At 46.5% G+C, this 20,792-nt stretch overlaps 1 protein-coding gene across 1 annotated transcript in view; it reads right to left on the bottom strand.

The window, feature by feature from the left end:
- SLAMF1 (signaling lymphocytic activation molecule family member 1) overlaps window positions 1–18,677 on the bottom strand; it is a gene marked incomplete at its 3' end in the record, with an annotated part of 31,410 nt that extends 12,733 nt beyond the window's left edge. Inside the window, exons 1-3 of the mRNA XM_084250098.1 lie at window positions 18,590–18,677; window positions 9,847–10,182; window positions 7,710–7,988 (exon numbers count right to left, since the gene is read on the bottom strand). Coding sequence (XP_084106224.1) covers window positions 7,710–7,988; window positions 9,847–10,182; window positions 18,590–18,665 — 691 coding nt within the window. The 5' untranslated portion in view covers window positions 18,666–18,677. The remainder of the gene's footprint in view (window positions 1–7,709; window positions 7,989–9,846; window positions 10,183–18,589) is intronic.
- Between the last annotated feature and the right edge of the window lie 2,115 nt (window positions 18,678–20,792).

Raw genomic sequence — 20,792 nt, 5'->3', positions numbered from 1 at the left:
TGTATGCCATGCAGCGTTTTGCCTGTATTTCTTTCTATATTTCATGATTTCCAGTCTTATGTGAAGACAGAATTCTTGGACAGTTGGAGAGACTTTTGGACTTGGGCACAAGTCTGATACACTAAGCTTCCAAGTAAATTAATAGCAGTATTGTCCTACATAGTATCTTACAGATGTTCATATTAATGTGTAAGGGTCACTGTAAAGATGGTTGTGGGAGAAACCTGCATTTTGTTGAATCTGTGATGGATTTGTTGAAGGGAAGGAAGAGATGGTTACAAAATACCAGAGTATTGGAGACACAATGTAGAAGTTTACAGAGTTGACCAAAGCCACAGACTGAAGTCTCAGTGAATTGATTAAAGGCATCCCACCAAAATCCAAGTGGACCTCCAGCTGATAGCCGAACAAAAGTTGCCTCCTGGTTTTGAAAAGATTCTTTTCTTCCTAGGCTTTTAACACATCATGTTGTCTCAAGGTCTCTCACTAGATTGGCTTTGTGAACATCTTGATTTATATAGATTCTCTTCCCAAATTAAACATGTTATATTCCTGTCGGTTACCAGCATCAGCAGTGTCCTATGACCTGATCAAAAGCCAGTGGCAAGCAGAAAGCATGAAACCCCTGAGGAGGCTGGGGCTGCCTGGGAGCCAGTCTACTCTGAATGGCCGCAGTACAAACTGATGACCACTGAGAGCCTTCTGTGTGTGTGGGGGGGGGAGAGAGAGAGAGAAGGTAGGAGAGAGAGAGAGAGGAGAGAGAGAGAGAGAGAGAGAGAGAGACTATGAATGTGTACGTGAGAGAGAGATAGGGACTGAATAATGATTGATTACTCAAAATTTATGTCACAACACTGGGGCCCCTGGACAAACCATAGAACCCTGAAATGAGGTGTGTAGACAGCAGCTTACACTCAATGTTTCATCAGCCCATGGAACTAACCCAACAAATTGCTACAGTATTTCTTCCTCTTTTTAGACTATTTCCTCTTTCTTCTTCCCTCATATATTTTGAGAACTTCTAAAACAACAGTTAATTTAAAAGCAAACACTCTTTTAAATCATTTTAAAAACTGATGTTTTTCTCAAATTTCATTTAAGATAAAAATAAAATAAAACCTACATACAAGGTGGTGCCTCTAGAGCCAGAAAATGGCACCCTTCAAGCCCTGGGAAACTTTCTCTTGTCCCCAGGGCCTGGGGAGCCCAGCCCTGCTGCCCGCTGCTCACACAAACTAACAGCGACAGGAACACATCGCTGAGGCCTCAGGACACAGGGGTGCCAGCCTCTCTTTCTTTCCATGGGTCTAGGACGATGAAGGTCATCTGCCCCCCTTGTCCTGGCACATAAAAGACCAGCCTGGAAGGGCTTGCACTAAGTGAAGTGAGCCAAAGGAAGAAAGATAAATACTGGCTGAGCTCACTTATATGTGGAATAGAAAGAAATCAAACAAATGGTCAGACAAAGGCAAACTTTAAAACCAACCCTTGAGATTTGGGGGTGGGGGGAATAACTATAAATTAAAAAAAAAAATTAACAGGCAACTATAAATCAGAGACATTCTGCAAGGGAGGAGAGGGGAGAGGGATCAAAACAAGGGACTATGGTGGGCCTCCCCTGGTGGCGCAGCTGTTGAGCACAGGGCTGTGAAGCTGCCCGCAGCCTCTGCAGCGCCGGTTTGATCCCCGGCCACCAGGAAGGGTCCCACATGGTGCACAGACCTCTCCTGCCGTGCCTGCTGCTCCCCTCAGCAGTGTATTTCATCAGTCTGCCTGTTCTGTTCCCCGCTCTAGCTCTGGTGAATTCTCTCACCCTCCCGCACTTCTGACTGTTCCCAGTGCTTGTATAAATAAATAAATTTAAATAAAAAAAACAAGGGACTATGGTGATGGTGCACGGGTGAATTGGTGGTGGGAATTCTATGGGGGCTACACCTGAGAGGAGAAAGCAAACATTGTATAAAAGTGAACAATGATATAAAAAATATATAAATAAATAATTAAAAAAATTTAAACAGTTTTAAAAAAGAAATAAAGCCATCCCTTGAAAGGTGACCATAGATCTGAGGCATGGGGGGAGGGGAGAGGAGAGGAAGAGGAAGGAGAGACAGAAGGGAAGGGCCATGCAGGGGGGAGGGGAGAGAGCACAATAGAGTGACCTGGTGCTTTGCTGGTGGGAGAGCCACAGTGCCCACATCTGAAGGGAGAAGTCCTGTACACTCACAGTGTTAACAAAGATGTCAAACAATGGTACTTCATTAACATTAAGAAGAAAAAAGTCGAGAGGGAGGGAGGGAAAAAAAGACCAGCTTCTGCCACTACAGCCACATCTGAGAGACAACCCGTCCTAGTCCTGAAAGTTATTTCACAAACCCAAATCTTTCTCTAGTGGTTGGATGCAAAGTAATAGGAATTTACTGGGAGAACCATAGATTTTTTTTTCTTTTATGTAGCCTAAAAGGATTATAGTGCTTACCTCCCCTAACCCAGTAATTTTGTGTTGAGGAGATGGAGACTCAGGCAACTATACCTGGAGCCTCAGAAATAGTAGTCAGAGCCGGAGAGATGGGATCACAGGCTTTGCAGTTTCTGCTTGCAGTCTGTGGGGCTGGGGCCCCACAAGGAAGTCAAAGGCAGCCTGTGACCTGTGATGCCCGGGAGACAACCTGGGCCCCTAGTGGGCCCCTGCCCCCCACATCCACACCTGCCCTCTGCCCCAGCTAGGCCCCAGGCCAGCTATACTCCCAGTGTAACTTTCCCTGACCATTCCTGCCACTGTCCCCTGTCCCTTCAACTCTGTGGTTTATGTCCTGCATCTTAGAATCTGAGTTGTGACCACACTTTTTTGGCCATGAAGACCATTTTCAGTGAGGGCACTGGGAGCCAGACAGATGGATTCAAGGTCCAGGGTGACCGAGGACAGCTCTACGATCTCAGCAAGGCTGCTCAGATACTCTGGGTCCTCAGCTTCCTTCCTTATCTGCACAGCGAGCTCAGCAGCATTGAGTTCACAGAGCTGACCTGATGAATCAATAAAATAATGTGGAAAGGTCTGGCATAGTGCTGGATCCAACAAGTGGTGAATGAGCATCAACTCCTCCCTGGGGCCCCATCCCCCAGACAGCTGCGAGGTTCTCAGAGCCAGAACGTGTCTCTTCTCTCCTCCTGCAGCTCTCCTAGCATGACATGCACGGAAGGCCTGGGCCATTCTTGTGGGTTGATTGGAAGGACAAGGAGAGAGGTGACCTCAAGGGCAGAAGGACCCTTCACGGATGTTCACAGGTGCTTCAGCCCTTCCTGTTATTGCTGAGGATTCAGTCTCCTTGTCTGTCTCATAAGCCAAGGTGTTTTTGAACATGAACTCCTCTACTTGGTGCTATAATCTGATTAGGATATTAATATGGAATCTAAGTGCCAGGGATTCTATGGCCTCAGGAATTTGGATAAATATGGACAAAATACTAGCTTTACAGTATCCAGGCTGCCCATGATTTCTGTACTTTCTGGGATTGGCTTTCTCGTGGCCTCAATGTCATTGCTCCCTCAACTTGCCCTACCCCGGTCTGGGTTGCCCAGGTGCAAAGTTCAATGCTTTTCTCAGTTTCCACAAAAAAGAAAACCAAAAACCTTCACCAAGGGCATTGTGGGCTTGAATACTCTCCTGAAGAGCTGCAGTTCTGTCATAAGATGAGCAGAGTTGTGCATGGAAGCCTCAGGGCCTCTCCTTTTCTCCTCTGTCTGCATCAGCAATGTCTTCCCACCTGTCACACAGAACCGCCTGGCCATAGCTCGAGTCTTGGGGCTGGGTGTTGCCTTCTGCCCTCTAGCATTTATGAAAGTATTCTCCTAGACACACACTGCTCCCTTCCGAGTGGGAATTCTAGCAGTGTCACTTCAATATGCAACTACTTTCCACCTAGCAAGACCCAACTTAATTGTAAATTCCTGGAAGGCAGACCCTGTGCCTTCTGCTTTATCTGCATCCCGCGCTTCAGCCGGCACAATGTAGGGCAGGGACACTCAATAAACACACGATGAACTAAGTTAAATGAATTTAGAGGACATGGAATGAAGCTGGGGGAAGATGATCACTTTTTAGAAAATTAAAGACACTGCATATACAAAGATCTTAGAAGGAATGCAAGATCAGCTTCTGAACATCCCAACGCAGGAATCAAATGGACCAAGCTGTGACCTAGTTGGCAAAAGCATCACATAACGCAGTGGAACCAAGAGGAGCGTGGGTCCGCTCTCAGCCCGCCAGCTCCCACATTCAAACCCCACTTCCTGGGGCAGAAACTCCCACTCTCCTGCCTTCTGCTCAGTCATACAGTGAGGCCTCGGCATGGCGGTACCAGAAACCAGACCAAAGTGGCTGTGGGCCCCCAGGCCCCGTTCTTTATTCACAAAGAGGCCCAACCTGACATCCTTAAATAGGAGACGTGGGTGTTGACCCTGGAGCCTCTGAGAGGTAGCTGCGCAGGCTGACTGAGATCTCCAGTGCCATTTCTGGAGAGTTCCTGGCAGGAAACTCTCTCTGCCCCTTCTTTTGTGCTAGATGTGGCTATGTGGGTAGCCATGCCGCCAAGGAAAATGCTGGAGGCCCTTTTTATCTCTGAAAGCTTATGGTGACAGAAAGAAAAGCTTGTCTCTCTCCTCAAGTCGACAAACCTTATTCTTTAAGGGAGATAAAGAAAAAAACAAGAAAGAATCTGAGAGACAAGTGGAGCTCGGCCCAGGAGATGCTGAGATGCTAGTGTAACGGTCTGAGCGTGCGAACTCCTTCCTGCCTTTCATGTGGCTGCGCACACGGCACACACCTACTGGGAAGGCAACTGCCATCAAAGGATACTTTCTTACTGGTGGCGGTTTCCACCCAAAATTGGGGGTAGGGGAGGATGCTCACAAATTGTATACTGATTTAAGGTCTGAGACCACCCCAATAAAAATCACTAGAGTTCACAGGAAAGTCCTATACAACCATGTGTCCCAGCCAGTACCGTGTTGCCTGCTGCCCCAGGCCATGTGCCCCACGATTCCACCATATTGCAGGTCTAGCCCGGTCACATGGCTGCCCAGCCAAGGACTACATCTCTCAGCTTCCCTTGGAGCAGGCATGGCCATGTCATGAGGCCCTACCAGTGAAAGGCGCCAAGTGCCCTCTTCCGCGGCCGTTGCCATGCTCGCTGGATTGGGAGTCCCTCAAGAGAAGAACCCGGCTCTGTGCAAAGAACATCTAGAGCACTCGATACCCATGGGAGCTCCCTCTCTGAAAAAAAGGGCCTTGTTAGAAAGGGGGAGCCCCAGAACTCACTGGCAGGTGTCGACTTGTCTTCCACTGAGCCAACCCAGACTTGCTGAGCCAGCTTTTTGCAAATCTACTCTAAAGGGCCCTCTTTTCAAACAAGCCTCCAGGGTCATTCCCTCTGAGTCAGAATATTTGAGGTTTACATGATTCACGCCAGCACAGACAGAAGTATTTCTGAACATGGTGTGACAACCAGTCCCACACCACATCATGATCTAGGGAGAGTGCATTGTCCTACTCAAAAGCTTGGACTTTGCAATAAAGAAGCTTCCTAACAATCGAGAATGAGGTGTTTCTTACTGCAAAACACTGAAATCACAGTAGACATCAGGATGAATATGTGACAGAGGGCCTGGACAAGTGTCATTAGGAAAAAATTTTGAGGAACAAATATGTTCTTGTGTGGTTCCATTTAAAGGGAACCCTGCTGAGAGACCTTGCGGCTTTGGCTTTCATCCCTCACTGAGCTGGCTCTCAGTAGGGAGTACTGGATTCTCAGAACAGGTGTGTAAGAGCATCTCACATATTTCTTAGAGCATTGTGAACCATGTACCCCCAGTGTAAGCTATATGGCCCACCAGGACTTCGGAATGCACTAATTCCATTCTCATTAAGCCACTTAGACAAGCATGGAACATGGAAGGAGCTCTCTTTATGTATTGAAATAGGCCAGGGTGAAACATGTGGAGTCCTGTCTGTATTCTAAGAGGGTTGGTGCCCCCAGAGAGGGCCATATGGGGTGAGGACCACTGCTTCCTCAGCCTCTAGAAAAAGCCCACATCTTATCATGATTACAAGGCATTTTAGTGTGTGATGTCTTCCACTGGTCCAAGAGGACTCTGGATTGGACAGCTGTGCTCAGTCACCTGCTCTGTGTGACCTTTAATGTCTTTGCTTCCACACTTGTAAGGCAAGGTACTGACACTATCGATGTTATCTGTTTGCATGAGAATTAAATGAGCTTCCACATAGCTGGCACTTAGTAAACAAGTAAGGCTTCAGGTAAAGAACTTATGTCTTAGACAGGTTAAGGGAGTCATTCTGGTCAGTAGAAAGGGTTGCGTGGGTTCCAGGACCCCTAGATCACATCCTGCAAGCTCTAAACTATGCAACTTTGACTTCCTGGTCCCACCAGCAATGGCTGTGAGCAGGGAGAGAGGTCTAAACTGGGGAATGGCCTCTGGTGTGGATGGTATGCACAGCAGGTGGGCACATAGCAGGTGGGAACATACATCTGGTCGGTGGACAGGAAACTGACTCTGCCACAAGTATCAGGTGAGGTTCATCAGAGAACTCTGATGCAGACTGGAGGCCATCCCTCTGGGTACTGCAGGGGAATCTCTGATGGGAAGTGCTATGCTGAGGGCATTACCTGGCTGGATCCCTGTCTCCCATCACTGGTCATGGGGAAAACCACTGGTGTGGGAAAAACCCCACACACAGATGTCAGGTCTACTATAGACAGGAGTACCCTTGGAGTGAATCCTGTTCCCTGTGGATGCCAGGAGAATGTCAGGGTATCAGAATGCCTTGGTGGACAGCACCCGGTCCTTCCGTCCCTGAACCTACCGAGGAGGCACAGGCACAGCTCTACTGGTGAAAAAAGTCTGGTCTGGTCTGTTTCCAACCTCAGGTAGATAGCAGGCTTGCTTCATCGACCCTCCCCTCCTCTCAATAACAGAATAAGGACACTTTTCTTTCTAGAAAAAGGTCAAAACCTAATCCTATAAATGAGGAGGATGATTGCTCTTACCTGTAAGATCATTGTGAGGATCAAAACAGATGACACAGTTGAAATTGCTTTGCCAATAAAAAAATTGCCACACAATGTGCATCATTAGTCTCAAAGCCTCAGTCTAGGTCTTAGAAAGCCAACTTCTGAGCCCTCTGACCTGATATGGATTCACAGTCCATTCCATCAAGTGTGGCCCTTGATTCTATTCTGTTTTTCACTGTCAAGCAAATGTTTCTTATCTTATCACTACAACATGTGTCGGAAAACAAAGATCGGACATCACACCTCTTCCCAACTCCCTACGGCACTGGTGATTGATGGAGACTGGTGTTTTCAGCTTAGACCTGGAGTCAGGCCCTGCCATCTGCACTCCCTCGCACAGCCTCCTTTGCAGGTGGGAAGGGAGAGGAAATGTCGCTCTCTGGGGAACTGGACCCTGGGTCTGAATTCATCATTTGGTACTGAGCCCCTCAACTATGAACCAGGCATTGTAATTACCATGTGGTCATAATGTGCAGAGGGCTCTCCCTGGATGCACATGGGCAGCTTATAGAAACTACAGAGAAAATGGAAAGTGTTGTCACCAAAGAGAGGGTCATCACTATAGAAGCAGAGCTATAATCCAGGTGGGGACATGGCATGCTGGCACCCTCCCAGGACACTCACCTGACTTCATGCATTTGTGCCTGGCGTGGAAGGTCTGGGAGCTGGTGCTGACAGGGTTGCTCACAGTGCAGTTGTAGGTGTTGTCTGCATGCTGAGGGCCCAGAGTGAGGTGCAGGAGTTGGGACCCATTGACTAGTCTCAGTGCATGGGTGCCTGCCACCTCATACCAGTTGTAAGTTACTTGGTCTCCCTTCTCCACCTGGCAGGTCAGCGTCAAGCTGCAGTTCCCGATTTCCTGGCTGTAGTTCAACACCTTAATTTCTGGAGTGGAGACCTGCTCTGTCAGGAGAGGGAGGAAGGAGTCATCACTGAAATGAACCCCTTGGAATTCTGACTTGATCTCTTTCCCAGAAGCCAATGCAGCTACACTGGAGTTCCTCCTCCCTGTGGGTCTTCCACGTGAGTTATTTCAGGCGAGGACCTTCTGCCTCACACTATCCCTCTCTCCGCCCTACACTCTTTTCCAGGACCATCTGGAAATAAAATAGAGAACAGAAATGTGTCTTTTAGTCCTCTCCTGCTGATACTGTCAGGGCTTCGCTTGCCTTTCCTGATGCTTCTGGATCATGTTGCTCCCCTGGATTCTATCCACAAAGCTCGCTGTCAAGTCATCCTCCACAGACTGTACTTGCCACTAGCTAAAGCATCACCTTCTAGATCTAAAAATGACTTTTTAGTGATGGGAGTGTGTGTGTGTGTGTGTGTGTGTGTGTAACAGGTCCTTTAGTGCACCTGAGAAGTGATTGCCATAGGCCCAACCAACCTGTCTCACTCTAAGGTCATGGAGTAGGCAAGGTAAAGGGCAAGTCTTCTTTTTTAGCAACTGCCATAGGGTGGGCACAATGCTGGAATTTCACATTCATCATATTCTTTACCCTTTCTTAATGATTGAAACCTAATTACTTGGTAGATGAGAAAACTGAGACCCAGAAAGGTGGAGAGTCTCATGTAATCTCACACAATCTCTGAGCAGCAGGCTGAGATGTGAAGCTAGGTCTGTCTGATTACAAAATCCAGCCTTTTTCTTTGACTTGAGAAGAAGACCATGGTTGCAGAGACCACATTTTTCAAGGTAAGAATTTGACCATAGAATGTGACAGAGGGAACAGAGGTAGTAGAATGTTCTGGGACATGCATGTTGCGTGGGCTCCTGGCTGACCACAGCCTTGTCCCAGGGCCATGATAGAGTGACTGTGACTTCCTGGTGCCTAGAGGAGCGCTGTGGGGGGAAGGGTAATGCTTGGGACGGGGAACTTGGGAAAGAGTGTGGCTGTCTCTCCTGTGGGAAAGAAATGCCGGGTGGGTGGGCTCCTGTCCCTCATGAGACATAAGGAGTCAGTGTGCAGAAGAGCACAGCCCACATGGCTGCCAAGGATGCCTGAAATTCAAGGGAACCTCTGGGTCTCAAAGACACAAACTCTGGTACATTCAAGGAGGGTTGGCAGTTAAAAGAGGCTCAGTAAAGAACTGCCTTGGGTTCACATGGACCTGGGTTCTAGTATAAGCTGGGCAACTAAGGGATTTTATAACCAGAGATTTTGTTTACATGGGAAAAGGAGCCTCTTCCCCAGGAAGATGCATTCTCTGTGGGGTCAGGGCTTGGCAGGTGGTGTGTGGACTGAGGTTTGGCTCACCTTTTCCCAGAACTCCCATGCAGTGAGCACCCACAGAGGTGTATGCACATCTACAAACCATCCTGTCCTCACCTATGAAAGAACGACTGAGCTTGATTTGTGGTATTCAGTTTTTGAAAATCAGGAGGAAAAACACTGCTTTTTTTTTTTTTTTCCAAACCATTCTCCTCCGTTCTCCAAGTAGCCCAGAGAATCCCCTTCCATGTGATGGAAGTCTGTCCTATTTGCAGACAGACTTTTGGGGATCCAGGCCCCCAAGCCCACAGGCTACTGAGCTCCTTTCTTTTGGGGCTAGTGCTCTTTGGCCGCCATCAATGAGCGATCTGGACCAAATAATTTTTAACCTCTGAAACTTCTTCCTGAAGCCCAGTTTAAATACCCTGAGCTACTGCTCTTCCAGTTGTTCCCAATCCTGAAACCCCCTTGCTTCTGAAAGAGCCCTGAATTCTTGGGCAAGGCACCATCCCACCCTCCGGGAGGGTCAGGGAAGCCACCACTGTTACCATAGAGCTCCAGCTGCAGACAGAGTTGCTGGATGGAAACATTTCCCTCCTGGGTCATAAAGTAGAAGCCCTTATCCTCCTTCTTGCTTTCTAGGATCTCCAGGCTCAGGTTTTCCAAGTGAAATTTGTAACCATTCTCCACGTAGCCAGGAGAACCCCCTTCCGATTGATGATAAGACACAATTTTCTTCTTGACGTTGCTTCCGAGTGATTCTTCCCTGGCGACAAGGATGAGCTTGCTCTCGTTCATGCTCTTATTTATGTGTCCAGATGTGAAGGGCAGCAGCACGCTGTGTCCCAATGTTCCTGTGATCTTTTGACAACTCGAGCCCTCACCTGTAGAAAAGAGTTGCTGTTACGGAGACCTTTGTGAATCACACACATCTATGGGCCAGGAATGGTAAAGTGGAGGCTCTCTCTTTTCCTCTAGCTCTCTCCCTAGGTTGCCTTTGTGGCCTCTAAGGACTGTCACCAAGGCATCACTATAGTCTCAATATTTCAAAAATCTCAGTGGAAACCTTAAAATGACAGTAGAGTTGTGTGACTAACTTAACTAGACACTGGGCTTCTTCTGGTAGAAAAATCTCTCAACTAAGACTTAAAGTTAATGCATCAAAATCGCAGATAATTTAGGGGACTTCCCTACAGGCTATACTATTTCCCACTAGCAACTAGACTAGAATCCAGGCAACTCCTCCATTAGACGTCTCATTCCCATTGGATGTGTAACAAGAGGATGGGCAGTAACTGGACGTGATGATGAGCTCGTGAGACCAGAAGACCAAGGTTATATAATGACAAGGGTGGAAAGAGATGATGACGAAGAAGAAAAGTCTGAGGGTGTGGGGTGAAGGGGTAGGGCACTCACTGTTAACACTCTGGAGTCCTATCTCTCCAAAACACTGTTGAAATTATTAATAATAGGGTGAGAAATTACTTTGTTCTCTTAAAAAAAAAACATGGAGCCAACAACAGCTACCAACAAAAAGGAAGAGAGAAAAATCCAAAACCCCAAACCTACCAAACCACTGTGGGGTATCTATTGCTGACTATTTAACACCTCCTGTCTCCTCAAACCCACAAACTCAGCTGATTACCCTGCTTCTTATTTCACTGAAAAAGCAGAAGATACTTCCATTTTGTGCCACTACTAAATCAGCCACCTACCTTGATGGAGGGTCCAGTGCTCTCAGGTAAGATCAGTATCTCCTTCATGGAGCATTTTCCTACTCCAGGCTTTACTCGGGCAAAGGGCACCACCCTTTGCATCCTTTCCTTTATTGCTGGCATAGTAGATGGTGGGTTATTTCCATCAACACACAATATGCCAACACATCATTTACCTCACCTTCAAAACCCTCCCTGATCCCAGGTCCATCTCTAGCAACCTCCCCGTTTCTCTGTTTTTCTTTACCCCAAAGCATGAGTTCCAAACTCCTTTAATGTGATTTACTCTCTCTGGCCTCATTTCCTGACCCACTTTTCCTGTACCGACTCCAAGCAGGTGTTTTTCTCTGCTATTCATTGGAACCACTCTTGTCAAGGTCACTGGAGACTCCTCCACCCTCATCTTTTCTCAGGTGCACTGGACAGAGTCCATCACTGCCTCTTTGAAAAACTGTCTCCACTTGGCCCCTCAGCCCCGTACTCTCCTGGCTTCCTTCCTATTTAATTGGCAGCCATTTCTCCATCTTTTTGACTGGAAACTTCTACTCTTCAAAGTGTTTAATTATTGGAGCATCTCAAACTTAGTAAGTTCTTGCTTCCATAGTCCCTACTGCGAGCCACAGTACAATTCCCCTAAATTTCTCAGGCTCAAACATTAGGAGCATCCTTGACTCCTTCCTTTCTCTCACATTTCACATTCAGTCTATCAGCAAATCCTGATGGCCCTGCCTTCAAAAAATGTCTGGCATCTGAATGAACCTCCTTCATTTCTATTACACAGCCTGCTGAGCTCCTTTCCTTTGGGGCTAGGCAAGGGCTGCTAGTGCTCTTTGGCCACCACCAATGTGGTGGCTTGGGCACTAATCTCCTGCCATTGTGCAGAGGATGGAGTAATCTTTTGAACTATGTTATTTTGTATCTCTCCTGCTTTTAAAATCCCAGGTTCTGGGCCTCCCCGGTGGCGCAGCGGTTGAGCGCTGGGTTGCGAAGCTGCCCGCGGCCTCTGCGGCGCAGGTTCGATCCCCGGCTGTTCCCCGGCCACCAGAGGAGGGTCCCACATGGCGCGCAGACCTCTCCTGCCGCCCGCTGCTCCCCTCAGCAGTGTACTTCGGTCCTTCTGCCTGCTCTGCTCCCCGCTCTGGCTCTGGTGAATTCTCTCGCCCTCCCGCGCTTCTGACTGTACCCAGTGCATGTATAAACAAACAAACAAATAAATAAAATAAAATAAAACATGCCTCTATAAAAAAAAAAAATAAAAAAAAAAAAATAAATAAAATCCCAGGTTCTCTAGCACTCAAAGAGTAAGAATACAGAGTTCTCATCGCAGTCATGATATCCATGACTGTGAATAACCGGTCCCCCCTGCATCCCCCACGTCTCTCTGTCCACTCTCCTGTGCTCGTTGCACTGTGACCACATGCACTCTGACTGCCCTTAAACACACCAGGAGCTTTCCTATCTCAGAGACTTTGCATTTGCTCTCTACTCTCCCTGGAAACCTCTTCCCTTACCTGTATGGAGAGCTCATTTCCTCACTGTGTTTTAGGTTTCTGCTAGAAAATTTACCTTCCCTGAGTGAGCTCCTTTGCCATCCCATCTAAATAGCTTGCCCATTCTTACTGACCTTATCCCTACCTGATGTTATATTATATATTCGTTTATTTTATTTTTGTCTCCCTCCCCTGCACAATATACTCCTCAAGAGGAAGAATTGAATCATGTTCACCGTTTTGTCACTAGGGCCTAGAGTGTTTATCACATCATAGACTTTTAATAAATATCTGTTCGATTTAGGAACGCCAAAAACTGTATTATGTGACTAAAATCTCTCATGTTTCACTTTGTCCAATATGCCATGTAATTGAACATAATCATAAGCTAATGTTCATAAAAGGAACTCTTGACTCAGAAAGAGCATAGATTGTTCTAGCTGATAAGAAAGATAGAGAATAAAATCAAACTGTCTGCTTTAGTAAAGCAGTCACCGAGCAAAGACACAATAGTTAAGATGAGTTGTTAGAAAACTGGACAAACTGGTCAAAATCTTCAATGCCAAAATGCCCTGAAATGCCAACACTGGCCTGCAAAGGGGCCTGTTATTGGACTAGAGATTTGAGATTGAGGAACAGGGAAAGCAGTCTTAAAATCAGAATTAGGATGGTTGAGGCTCGTGATTATTAACGAAAAGTGGGAAAGACAAGGAGACATTTGTTCTTTTTAATATTGCTAATACACCAACTCTGAAAGTGCTGTTGTTGCTTAATTGATTAGACGAGGAATGATGTTGTCGCAATTTTTACAAAGACAAATTGGGAAGCGTGTTGGACTTTCTTCCAGCCACATTCATGAATGCCCGATTCTCCAGGCAACATGGTGGGGGCAGTACCCCAATAACCCCTCGTATCCTGAACTTAAACTTCTAGACAGAAAGAGATAACACAAAACCAAGCCACACATGCAAGTAGAAATGTCATGAGGTACAAGGGCCCCAGGAAATGGTGGACAAAAACTGTGAGTTAAGCATATGTACATTTTCCCATAAGCGCCTTCCTAAACATCATCTCTCAAAGGGGTCTGAGGTTCAAAATAAGAATAAGAATCATCTTCGCACTGTTGATTTTTTTTTTTTTTGGATTCATTTTGATTTGAAGAAAAACTGATGGCTGATGGTAATGACTCCATCTCAGGCCACAGCCCCCTCCCATGTCCTCCGTCCCCTCCCCCATCTAATCCATAGAATCTTTGGACCAAAGCTGTGGGGAATGAGAAGAGAGACTATGGGATGAGGTAGGGAGCAAACAAAAAGTTTCAAAGAAAACAGAAAAAAAAAAAAAAAAAAGGAATATAGGAGTGGGCCTCCCTGGTGGCGCAAGTGGTTAAGACATAACCTATGAAGCTGCTACAGCACGAGTTCAATCCCCCGGGCAGCCAGGGAGCAACACACATGGCACAGCAGACCTCTCCTGGCTCGCCTGCTGCTCCCCTCAGCAGTGTGTTTCAGTCAGTCGGCCTGTTCTGTTCCCCACTCTGTCTCTGGTGAATCCTCTCACTCCCCCCATACCTCTGGCCTGTACCCCAGTTCTTGTATGCATAAATAAATAAATCTTAAAAAAAAAAGTATAAAGGAGGAAAAAGAGAAAGAGGGGGTGGAGTGCCGTGTACACACTCATCACAGGGAGTGGAATTTAAGCTTCACCAGGAAGAGACCCTCACGCCCCGCCACCCACATGAAACGTGACGATGCAGCCGAGTGTGTGAGTGGCTGGGTGGTGGGGTGAAGGGGCACTTGAAACTAAGTGGAAAATAAGTGGGAGCTTTAATGTGGCATATACAGCCCTTCAAGTGGAGCTGCAGCTCCTGAGCTCCCCCTTCACCCGCTGAGGGTTTCCCAGTGGGCCTGTGATTCAGTCGGCCCTGAAAAAGAGTCTGGAGGAAACATTTGTACTGTGAACACCAACTCACTTTCCTTCATGGGTAATTCAACTTAGAAAGCAGAGTGATTCACATGCACCAGGCACATTTTCCTGAAATCAGAAACACTCAGACAATCCTTGCATAAGACAGGATACCCCCTAAAAATAACCCCTTGCTTCTGCCTAGCCCCCCTTCATTCACATGTGCTAGCAGCACTTGCCATGGCCTTTCTGTCATGCCAAGAGGCAAGACTTCTTCATTGGCCTCATAGTTTCCATGGTAACCCTGGGGCCAGAAAGAAAGCATGAGTGTCTAAGGCTGCTTTTTCAACTGCTGCCTAGTAGCTGTCTCCTGGTTCCCATGCCTTAGTGCTGTTGGGGATCCCAGAATATTTGTACTCATTGCTCCCCAACCTGACAGCCTGTCTCACCCTTTATTTGCCTGGCTAACCGCTCCCACCCTCTGGCCTCTGTCTCTGCCCCTCTCTTAGACAAGGCTTCCCTGCCCTGCTTTGCATCTCTCCTCCATTTCACCCATCATTTTAAACTAATTCATCCTTACTCCGCGGTTAGTTTCCAGGTATAGGGCTGTTTTGTTCACTATTTTTTATCCTAAACCCAAGTGGGACAGGTAGGAACTCAATAAGTCTCATTGCTCAAAAGAATGAAAAAAACCTAATAATCAAAAATAGAATGAGGGGGCTCCCTGGTGGCACAAGGGGTTAAGACGCAGCACTCTGAAGCTGTCCGCAGCCACTGCAGCACGAGTTGGATCCCTGGCCAGGGAGCTACCCACATGGCGCAGCAGACCTCTCCTGTCTCGCCTGCTGCTCCCCTCCGCAGTGTATTTCAGTACATCTGCCTGTTTCACTCCCCACTCTGCCTCTGGTAAATCTTCTCACTCCCGACACCTCTGGCCTGTACCCCAGTTCTTATATGTATAAATAAATAAATCTTTTAAAAAAATAGAATGAAAGGAAGGAAGAAATGAGGGAATAAGAAAGGAAAGAAGAAAGAGAGGGAGGAAGAGAGTCAGGAAGGAAAAAAATTACAACAGAGGCAAAGTGCTCCTTTCTCCAACGTCAAAATTCACTCGGTTTTTCCTGATACTGTCCTTAAAAGGAAAAACACAGAGGATGGTGGGGGTCTTTCTCAGGCACAACAGACCACCTACCAACCAACCACCCCCTCCCCGCAAATACTCCCTGTACTTCACCTTTGCAGCTGCACCTTTATCTACATATGCTTTTCAAGTCCAATAAAACCCAAGGCGTATATTTGGAAGGACGCAGAAGAAACCTCTAACAGTATTTGCTTCCAGAGAGGAGTCAGGAAGAGAGATTTGTCTCCATTCTATATTCTTCTGCATGTTGAAATTTTTTAGACCCACATGTGCTACTCTTCCAATAAACAAGCTAGCTAGCAAAAAGATTACATGAAAACTTACACGATGAAAGACATTCCTGTCCATTTTCCAAACGCTTGCCTGTGCCCTCTATTTCCTTCTATGATTTTATCAACTTCTCTCACCTTTTGAAAATTCTTATACTTCAGTTCATTCCATTTCAACTAAAATCAACTCATGTGCTTCAATTACAGATAACATTCTAATTTTTACCATGGGGTCTGAACACAAATTTTAACCTTCCTCTCCCTAAACATCAATTTCTCTTGTCTCCCTCATTAAGGTTATGTGACCATAGAGAAGTGACTGAACTATTCTCTGCCCTTTTTCTCATTTACAAAATATCAATGGTAACAATAATAAACATTTCATGGGGCTGGGGTGAGACGTGAATAAAACACATAAATACACATCTAGAGCAGTGCTTGGCATATAGCAAGCATAATGAGCATACTATTGTTACTTGTTCAACAAACATTTGTTGGGTCTCATGCATTAGACACTGTGTCAGGTGCTGGGCAGAGGCTTTTGCTTCTCTGACGCCTCTCACAGTGCCCACCCCGTCATGTGCCCTTAATGAATAGTGGCTGAATGGAATTGCCCGATTGATTTGCATTAAACCAAATAACCCTGATATTTTGATTGCAAGTATAGCACTGGAGACAGTGAAGGTGATGGTTTTATATCACAGTATTTAAGCTTTTAAGAAATCAATCTACATGGTGGGAGAGACTGCATAGTGAGCATACAGGTTGCACCAAGTCTAGAGCCCACATTTGTCCCTCGTCTCTCCTCTCTGGATGTAAAGGAGGCAGGGAGGACCTGCGTGGAAGAAAAAGAACTCCCACTGGGGTAGAGCATCCACCGTAACAGATGCACTGTGCTGGTGGGGGCTGTTGCTTGTGGGGGTGGCTGTGTATGTGTGGGGGCAGAGGGAAATCTCTGTACCTTCCATTCAAGTTTGCTGTAAACCCAAAACTATTCTGAAAATAAAGTCTATTTTAAAAAATACCATTGGGGGAAATGGAAAATTTGCTTTATTGGGGAAAGGGACATGTGGACTTTTTGATTTTTACAATTCTGACTGAGTTGAAAAGTGAGCTGAGTAGTGCTGGGAAGGGGGGTGGTACTGATTTTACAAGAATCAGGCTTCTTGGCTGGGTAAATCTGTCATGGCTGACCTGTCCTCATTTGCACATCACTACTGTCTGGGTTTTATTGAGGTTTCACAAAAGAATGCACATTTAAAAATAAAAATACTGTAAAAGTTTGTGTGTATTTCAGAGAAGATGGGGAAAAAAAGGGGGCTGTGCAGATTGGATGGGCACGTATGTTGGAGCAGACCCACCACCCTTCGGGGGACAGCAGCCAGCAGCACTTGGGCCATGTGGGCTAGGTTGGCCAGGATGAGCACAGAGGGAGATAAAGCCCAGCCCAGAGTCCCCCCCATCACCCCCAAAGGTGGAAGCATCACACATGGCACCTCCAAGGGAAGGCTTGGCTTTCTCTGTGATGCTTACAGGGGTTAGATTTGGCTTTCTGAGCCCTGGGAGCAATCATTCCTCTCCTAGACCTCAGGAAGCAGAGCCCTGGGTCTGCGTCATTCAGAGGGAAATTGGACCAAGTTTGATTCTTCATTCAGGAGTCTGGTACAAGACAGATCCCAGGCATGTGCCCCCCACCCTGACCCCAGTGACACCCCAACCCCCACGACCCCCATCCCCGACACACCTCTGGGCTTTTCCTGGAAAAGTCCTTAATGGATTTGCGGTCTTGAAAACCCCGAGGGCAAAACACCCAGGGCCTCAGGATTTCCCCCCTTCCCTAATGCCACTTCTACTCCAAGCAAGCTGCCTTTCGTGGTCTCACCAAGGTTCCAAGGCACTCAGCAGAAAGGAGATACTCACTTTGCTCCCCAGGGAACCCCGACCCCATTTCTTGCTTAGCTTTTTCTTTCTCAAATGTCCTTTCTCATAGCCCTGATACCTTGAGCAGAGAACACCAGGTCACCTTTTTGAGGAAGACAAGCCAGAAAGAAAGGCGCAGAGCACAGCTCCAAAAGCTCTGTACTGGTCTCACCTTACCGCGAAGCTGCCCTAGAGGCTTCCTGATTTGCATTTCCCACTTGCTGATGCAGCCCTGGGCTCCAGAAATTCTGTCCTTTACCCCTTAGCTGCCTTGGAACCTTCTCTTCTGGGAAAGTAGCCACCAGTATGACCACACTGTGGCCACTGTCAGTTCTCAACCCAATGCCTGGGATTTTCACTTCTACCTTTTCTCCTTACTACAGCCCTTCCTGTTGTTGGACCATGTTTCTGGTTTGTGGTTCTGGGGTGTCCACTTGTGTGTGTGAGGACTCCATTCTGGGGCAAGGGTGTAGGAGCAATCTTTTCCCAGAGCTCCATCCCCATAGCTCAGTCTCCCACCCTGCAAAGACCAGCCCTGCAAAACCAGCCATTCAACCCGACTGGAGTGGAGCCTCTCACCTGAATGTGGCTGGTGCCCTTGGCTTTAGAGTTCTGGTTTCTCTGGAAATTAGAATTGATGGCACTAAGCCTTAGGATCCAGGGGCCCAGGAACTCCAAAACTTCCTTCCTCTTTGAAAGAGACAAATGAAACTCAAAGCCAAGCCCCAGGAGGAGACAGTAGAACCCCAGTCCCCAGGCCCCAGCCCCTGCCGTCTCCTCTCTACACATGGGACTTGCTTGTTCTTGGCAGCAGCCGCAGGAATCAAAGCCCCAAGCCGAAGACCACTCACCTGTTGTGCAGCTCAGCTCAAAAGCCAGGGAGAGAAGCAGCAGAAGGTTCAAGGAGAGATGCCCCTTGGGATCCATCAGTTCTGAGGAGAGGGAAGGGCCTGGAGAAGGGCTGTCTGCTCACAGACGCCACCACAGTTACTCTGAGTAGACAGAGCAGCCTCTGCTATTGAGTTTATGCATCAGGAACCGGCAGCTTCCTGTGTCCCCGGGACTTTTTCTTTTCTACTCGTGTCTGGGGATTGCTCATCTGCTTTCAGACCTTAAATCATTTTTTTGTTCCCAAGAATTTCGAGTCAAGTGCTTAGACCATTGGAGCTGGGAAAGGAGCTGTGTCACTTCGCCCAAACTCAGCCACGGGCAGAAATGCTCCCCCCACCCCCATTTTCTCAGCTGTCTCAGCAAATCAAATGGGCAGTTTTGTCTGGTAACTTTTCTTAAAGTTAAAGAAAAGATAGAGTCCTGTCAGTCCACCCCCAAATTTGTATTAGTTAATTCAAAGCTGAACTTGAGTGACTGAGGATTAATAAATGAGGAACCTCTTATTTCTGATTTGTTCCATAGGTTCAGAGAACTCACCTGTCCATGCATTCAAGTCCTGATGCCAAAGTCATAGAGAAGAGGTGGGGACCAGCACTACAGTTGGCAGAAACCAGTTTCCCTGTTGGATAAAATGCGGTGGAATTTAGAGAGCCCTGCCTGTGTTTGGAGGGGCTACCTTTATTTGGGGACTTAAAGGGACTAGAACTGACAGATGAAAGCCTCTGTGCTCCATGGGATAAACTATAAGAAGGAAGCACTGGAAAGGTGCTATTATGGTACTAACAAGATTTTAAAGGCCAGAGAATGTTTTTAAAGTTCATTTTAACAAGTCTAGGGCAGTTTCCAGTGTGCTACATAAGTGAGTGGGGTAATAAGAGCTAATGACACGTGTGAGCTTGTTCTTTGTCCCCGGTTTCCCCCTCTCACCTGGGACCCTGCCATCCTTTCCCCAGCACTAGCCGACATGTACCAGCTCCGGAGAACTCGTGGCTACATTTTCAAGAATGGTGTGAGTTGGTTTACTCATAAATGTTACTATTATATAAAAATTGAATTATATAAAATTAAAATTAAATGATATTAAAAAGAAAGGAAATTAAAAACTTAAAACTCATTACTTCCTAATTGTTTGAGAACATTTTACTATTATCTATGTTCTTAGAACTTTACATCTACTGTATCTCTAGTGGAAATAAAATACCACACTGCGTGGGTTACTTCATCTCTCCTTCCAGCTCTGCATGTAATTGGTAGTTTGAGGTTGACCATGGTAGGAGTATATAAACTATGGGATTTGGAAAATGTTATAATCAGTGCTTTGTTTTTTTTCTGTTGCTGTTGCTGATTGTTTAAATGTAAGAGTGAGAACAAAAGTAATAATGGGGATTAACCTTAAAAAGTGGGTCATGGGCCTCCCCCCGTGGCGCAACAGTTGAGCGCTGGGCTGCAAAGCTGCCCGCAGCCTCTGCAGCGTTGGTTCGATCCCTGGCCGGTGGGCAAGGGTCCCCCATGGTGCGCAGACCTCTCCTGCTGCCTGCTGCTCCCCCCAGCAGTGTACTTGGTCAGTCTGCCTGCTCTGCTCTCCGCTCTGACTCTGGAGAATTCTCTCACCTTCCCGTGCTTCTGACTGTACCCAGTGCTTGTATAAATAAATAAATAAATCTTTAAAAAAAAAAAAAAGGTGGGTCATGATGTAGCTATTCCATTCTGAATAGCATAAAAAAAATCAGAAAAGATATTTTTCCAGTATTCAAAAACTGTCTTTTAAGAAAAAAGTCTATAGTGTCACAAGCAATTACGTTTTTGCTGTTTTATATTTCTTTAACTTAAAACCAAGCAAGATGGGGATGGGATGAAATATTAAGTGTTGAGAGAAAAATAACACCAACCTAAAATTCTGTATCCTGTGAAATAATCCTTCAAAAGTGAAGGGGAAATTAATACTGTTGCAAACAAACAAAATTTCAGGGAATTTGTTGTCAGTAGTCCTACCTTGCAAGACATGTTAAAAGAAGTGCTTTAGAGAGAAGGGAAATGAGACAGATCAGAAACTCAGATCTATAGAAAGAAAGGAAGAACATCAGAAATGGAATAAGTGAAGGCAAAGTGTGGTTGGATTAGTTGTATATGTGTATTGCAACAGTAGGACACTCACTAGAAGAG

This window comes from Talpa europaea (genome assembly GCF_964194135.1).
Source record: "Talpa europaea genome assembly, chromosome: 12".
Taxonomy (NCBI): domain Eukaryota; kingdom Metazoa; phylum Chordata; class Mammalia; order Eulipotyphla; family Talpidae; genus Talpa; species Talpa europaea.
Note: the sequence above shows the minus strand (reverse complement) of the source record. Positions and strands in the feature narration are given on the sequence as shown.